Genomic DNA, 6,097 nt, shown 5'->3' with positions numbered 1-6,097 from the left:
ATTAGTTCTGCTGCTTGTCTAACAGCTCTATCAAATATATGTGAGAACCATTGTGTACCTTGAAGCTCATTTGAATATTAAACTCTATCATCTTTTCTATAGTAAGTATAGAGAATTTGTGCTTGGGTAGTTTGTGTTCTTGTTTGTATCCATATTCCATCTCCCTTCCTGAGACTGGGTCATTTGTTTCCTCAGATCCCAGGCTGGCTTTAATGTGTAGAATAGTACCTTGTATGTAGGAAGCACTTCAGAATGTGGCAAATGAGAACATTTTTACAATTTGTTTATGAATTCTAGAAATGAGATGATAATTGAAACACTTGACATCTTTATTTTCTGCCACTCGGAATCAGTGTAAATAGTCGTTCAAGTGTCACAGACACTACAAAAGTGTGGCACACAAGGCACTACATGTGCCTGTGGAATTCTGGAAGGGCAGCATCACAGCGGTGATGCGCCTATACTGTTGTGGTATTTTCATTGTGCTCATCCTCCTTTACAAATGCTGTAGTTATCCAAATCCCACTTTTAGTCCTAAAGGGTAACATAAAGCTAGAATTTGACATGTTAAATAATAGAAAGATTCCCTGATCAGAACCTGTCACAGCTGATCAGAACAAGCAAAAACATGAATGTAAAAGATAGTTAAATAAACATTCATGAATTAGCATGTAACTGAGGAATGTTAATATGACAATATGTGAACTATATGATGGCAATACTATTAATAAGGGTAGTGCTGAATTTGAGTGTGTGTACATGTGTCTGTATGTGTGTTGCTAGGGAAGAACCACATATTTAAGTCCTTTAGGGGCTAAACCACAGAGATACATACTGGTATACAGTAATAAGAAGAACAGATTGGGAGGAAATTTTTGTTGGAACCAAATCCTGCATTTTAAGCAATTGGAATTAAATTACAAGTTGACATAACTGGGGAGAAACAGGAAAACTGACACATTTCACTGAAATCTATATACATGAGTCAATAGTTTGAGTCCATCAAATTACCTCACGTGTGGGTGGCAGTAGACTGAGGTTGGTTTGGAATGAACATAGGTTAGTGAAGATGTAGCTATTTGGCTGTACCCCTCTGAATAAGCTCTAGAATGTATTTTTTCTTCCAACATATCCATTGGTGAGCTCAGAGCTCCATTCTCTCCTGTGTCACTTTTAGAGCAGCCCCCGAATATCCCTGATACCATCCAACAAGATGCCTCCCAGGGCTTATTGCTCAATCAGACACTGTCCACGTCTCGATCCTGGTTAATTTAATCAGAATTCTTCCTACTTCTTTAAGGCTGCAATAGGAACTTCCATTAGGGGGTTCCTTATTTGTTGTGTGGTGATCTAAACATGAAATTTCAACACATAAACTTTATGGAAAGCTTGATAAAGCATAAAAGCACAAGCTTTCTTGTTCACCTTTTAAAAATCAATTCTTTACTTTTAATACAACTTGCTAGTTCATATTCATTCATTGTTCCACAGAGCTGAAGCCTGTACATGGGCACAGGAGCCCAAAGACTTGGGGCATCTTCTGCTGCTTTCCCAGGCAAATTAGCAGAGAGCCAGACTGGAAGTGGAACAGCTGGGATTTCACTGGTGCACATATGGGATGCAGGCATCACAGGCAGCAGCCTAAGACTACACTGGCCCTTGAAATATATTTTCATGCTAGTTGATCCTGAGCTATATGGACACAACTGGTTTTTCATACTTATTAAGTTTAGTGTTACTTACTCTGTCCTGCGAATCAGCCCAAACCTTTCCTGGTCTGGCTGAAAAGCCAGTGAGAGCTTTTCTGACATGGAAAGCCAAGACACTGTGGTAAAAAATATGTTCTACAGGAAGGATCTCTGTGAGTGAGACCCCAGCAGAAGGAAGTGGCCATCAAAGAAGGATGTACTTATCTCTAAAGGGAGAAGAGAACTTCCACTTTACTTATGGCCTTGTCTAAATACTGATGGAGTTTGTGCATTCGAAAGCCTTTTATAGCCTAGCAGTTCATGTCAAGAGCCCTGGGTGGTACGGACATCATACATAAGAGTGTTAATTGTAAAATTAACAACAGCAGTCACTGTGTATGAACTTCCCATGCAGGACATCTGTCCTCAACGAGTTGTATTTATGCAAGGTAAGTGTAAAACTAGTTCTCGGGTTTTTTTGTGTGTGTGTATGCAGGTATGTGCACATTGTTGAAATCTTTACTTAGTATAGAGTTGGTCTTCTGGGTTCAAAGTTAGTTAAAAATGAATCCTAATAGAGAGTGGGACTGGGAAGGTGAGAGAAAAGAGGAGGACGGGTGGGAGTATGGGTGGGAGGGTGCGTATGGTGTGAACAACAACTATATTCCTAAAATTGTAATTATGAAATTTGTATTCTTTTACAAACAAATTAAATAATTAATTAAAAAGAAATTTAGTGTTACTTATTATGCTAAATTTTGAATTCATCCTCTACATATAAAATGAATATGCTTGGATTCTATACAAAAGAAATCAGTTAATTATTTTCTTCATTATTTTCGATTTTAGTTGGCATGAGTTATTCATACTTTCAATATTTGCTTTCAAACATTTGCTGTGATAGTATCATTGTTCATTGGGGCCAATGAAAAAAGAGTAAGTCTTTGGCTTCAGCATTCTAACGTGCCACTGCACTTAGAATACATAATTAAATGTTGTGATAAATAATTATTCTGTCATTCTTCTCCTATAAAATTGCTCACCCATCAGGTAACTTGATTTCTGCATTTTTATACAAATACTAGAATAATTGGTTAGTTGGCAAAGGAACATTTAACCCAAACACTACTGTAACCCAAATAGACAAGAAAATGATATATCATGTAGGAACAAGGTAAATATGGATGAAAATTCTTAGAAAAATCTGAAATAGCCATGCGAGAAGATATACTCAGCCAGCATCCAATGCCTCTCAAGAAAATACAAAGAATGTATTCTTCTAGAAGGCATTACTGAGTGCGAAAAAAAATGGGTAGAAGTAAGAAAACTTAAGCTTCCTTGATGAACTACATTAGCTCCATTTCTTTCCAGGACCTACTGGCTTTGCGTGAGCTACTGCCCTTGTGACTGCATGCCATCCAGGGCTCTGACCATGGGAATCATCTTTGTCTCTCAGACAGGAGTCGGATTCCTAGGAAACATCCTGCTCCTTCTCTGCTATGGCTTCCTTTCCTGCACTGGACGAGGGATAAAGCACATGGATTTGATTCTCCATAACCTAATTGTAGCCAACTGCTTGGTTCTTCTTTCAAAAGGCATTCCTCAGACCATGGCAGCTTTTGGGCTGAAATATTTCATGGACGATTTTGGATGCAAACTAGTTTTCTATGTTCATAGAGTGGCCAGAGGGGTGTCTCAGAGTGCAACTTCTCTCCTGAGTGGCTTCCAGGCCATCACAATCAGCCCTAACAGCCCCCAGTGGATGGAGCTCAAGGTCAAAGCCCTCAAATCTGTTCGACTTTCCATCGTCCTCTGCTGGACCCTTCACCTGTTGGTGAATAGTATTGTTCCTATGTATATTACAGCGATGGGGGAAAGCAACAATCTCACAGGGAAAAAAGACTTAGGGTACTGTTCTGGCATAATTATTGACAGAAGTATATCCTTATGGTATTCAATGATGTTTTCCTTCACTGATGTGTTGTATTTGGTGTTAATGATTTGGGCCAGTGGCTGCATGTTGTTCATTTTGTACAGACAGAAGCAGAAGGTCCTACACATTCACAGCAAAAGCCTCTCTCCCAAATGCTCCCCGGAGACAAGAGCCACCCACAGCATCCTGATCCTAGTGAGCACATTTTTCTGTTGTTATGCACTGTCTTCCTTCTTTACTTTCTATATGTCCCTCTTTGATAAACCCAGCTGGTGGCTGGTGAATACCTCTGCCCTTATGGGTTCATCTTTCCCCTGTGTTAGCCCCTTTGTGCTCATCAACAGAGACCCCCATGTCTCTAGGCTGTGGTATACCTGCGGCACAAAGATCAATGAGTTTTGTAAATGGGTCATAGCATGAAAATCCAGAATGCTGCATACTGTCCATGTATCAGTTCACCCTGCCATATTTTATATAGTATTTATATTTGCTAAATCAGTTAGCGGCTAGGATCAAAACAAGATAGACTGAGTGTGATCACAAAATTATTTCATTTACAGATAGCCAGACATGCAAAAGGAGGGGCTTCTCATTTCTACTTTGCCTACATCAAATAAGGGTGTTTTCCTTTTCTTTTCTTTTCTTTTTTTTTTTTTTGACAGGCAGAGTGGACAGTCACAGAGAGAGAGACAGAGAGAAAGGTCTTCCTTTGCCATTGGTTCACCATCCAATGGCGTCCATGGCCAGCGTGTTGTGGCCAGCGCACCAAGCTGATCCAAAGGCATACTGGCTGGTGAGTGAGAACTGACTCCAGAAGAAATAAAGCTGTGTACAAGGATAGCATTCAGATGAGCAGTGCAGAAAGTCAAGTAAGAGAGAATGGAGGAAGGTGGGTTCAGATTCTAGCAGTTAGGATTCCAGTTAGGATGCCCAGAGTCCCTGTGCTCAAGACCTGATTTCTGCTCCTGCACACCTGGGAAGCATTAGTTGAGGGCTAAACAAGTTGGATTCCTGCCGTAAGAGTGAGAGAGCTAGACCCATTCCTGGCTTTCAAATTCATCCTGGTTCAACGACAATCACTGGAAGAATCTGATGTAGTGTGTCAGCAGAAGAGAGCTGTCTGTCACTCCCTGTATTCCTGTCTTTCTGGTTATAAATGAATACAATAAAAATTTTAGGAAAAAATTTGTGCTTTGCCAATGCTGGCGGCTGGTATGGTGATGAAAGTTACCTGTAATCTTGATGAATTTTGTAGATGAAACCAGCAGAAATGCTTGTAGAATGGGATGCATGGAGTGAGGAAGCCTTAATGTGCTAAGCATGGTGTTGTGATTTTGTTCTCAGTTGAAGGATACAGCTGTAATCAACTGAGCTAGGGCAGGATACAGTCAGAGAAGAGCTGGAAAAAAGGTCGGGAATGAGGTTTGACTAGGTGGAGTTTGTGACTTTGTTGGACATCCACGACTAGGTTACAGATGAATGTGGAGTTGTGGAGGGAGATCTGGAAAGAGGGAAACTTTGGAAATGTTTGCTTTCTTCTATTTATTGTTGATACTGGAAAAGATTCCCAATATGATGTACATAAATCTAGGATTAATGATTGAGGTGTGGGGTCTTTTCTTATTAAGCAATAGGAGAAGTGGAGGAACTCGCCAACCCAATATAAAAAAAAATTGAACTACATCACCTGTATCTACAGCTACTGAGAAATTTAAGTAAAATATAAGATATGATTCTTGGCTTAGAGGTTTGTTCATGTATTAGATTTGCAGGTAAAAACCTCAGATTAGAATTTGTCCAGAAGTGCATAGGAACTGAAGAACTGGAAAGACTAAAAATGTTCCAAAAATGTTCCCTTGTGAAAAGTGAGAAGAGAAATCACAGAAGCATGAAACATACAGGATAAACAAGCTAGCATAGTTATTTTAAGAAGAGTAGCACTGGGGCTGGTGCCGTGGCTCACTGGTTAATCCTCCACCTGCAGTGCCAGCCTCCCATATGAGCACCAGGTTCTAGTCCTGGTTGCTCCTCTTCCAGTCCAGCTCTCTGCTGTGGCCCAGGAGGGCAGTGGAGGATGGTGCAAGTGCTTAGGTGCCTGCACCCACATGGGAGACCTGGGGAAGCACCTGGCTCTTGGCTTCAGATCAGCGTAGCTCCGGCTGTAACATCCATCTGGTGGGGTGAACCAAGAGAAGGAAGACCTTTCTCTCTGTCTCTCCTTCTCACCTTGTAAATCTTTATGTCAAAAAAAAGAAAGAGGAGCAATGCCATTTGTAAAAGAGACTGAAAGATATTGAGGAGCTGTAACATGCTGGTAACCTTTTTTTTTAAGATTTATTTCTTTGTTTGAAAGAGTACAAGGAGAGAGGAGAGGCGGGGGGACGGAGGTTCCTTTCACTGGTTCACACCCAAATTGGCTGCAATGTCCAGAGCTGCGCCAATCCGAAGCCAGGAGCTTCATCCAGGTCTCCCATGT

At 40.7% G+C, this 6,097-nt stretch overlaps 1 protein-coding gene across 1 annotated transcript; it reads left to right on the top strand.

Moving 5' to 3' along the window:
• Positions 1–3,099: 3,099 nt before the first annotated feature.
• Positions 3,100–4,041, top strand: ORYCUNV1R1581 (vomeronasal 1 receptor oryCunV1R1581). Its single transcript, NM_001167268.1, is given in 1 exon segment — positions 3,100–4,041. A coding segment is annotated over 1 exon segment (942 nt).
• Positions 4,042–6,097: the final 2,056 nt, after the last annotated feature.

Source organism: Oryctolagus cuniculus, chromosome 18, assembly GCF_051225735.1.
Source record: "Oryctolagus cuniculus isolate XC-2025 breed Fujian yellow rabbit chromosome 18, ASM5122573v1, whole genome shotgun sequence".
Lineage (NCBI taxonomy): Eukaryota > Metazoa > Chordata > Mammalia > Lagomorpha > Leporidae > Oryctolagus > Oryctolagus cuniculus.
This window is presented reverse-complemented; position numbering and strand designations above follow the sequence as displayed.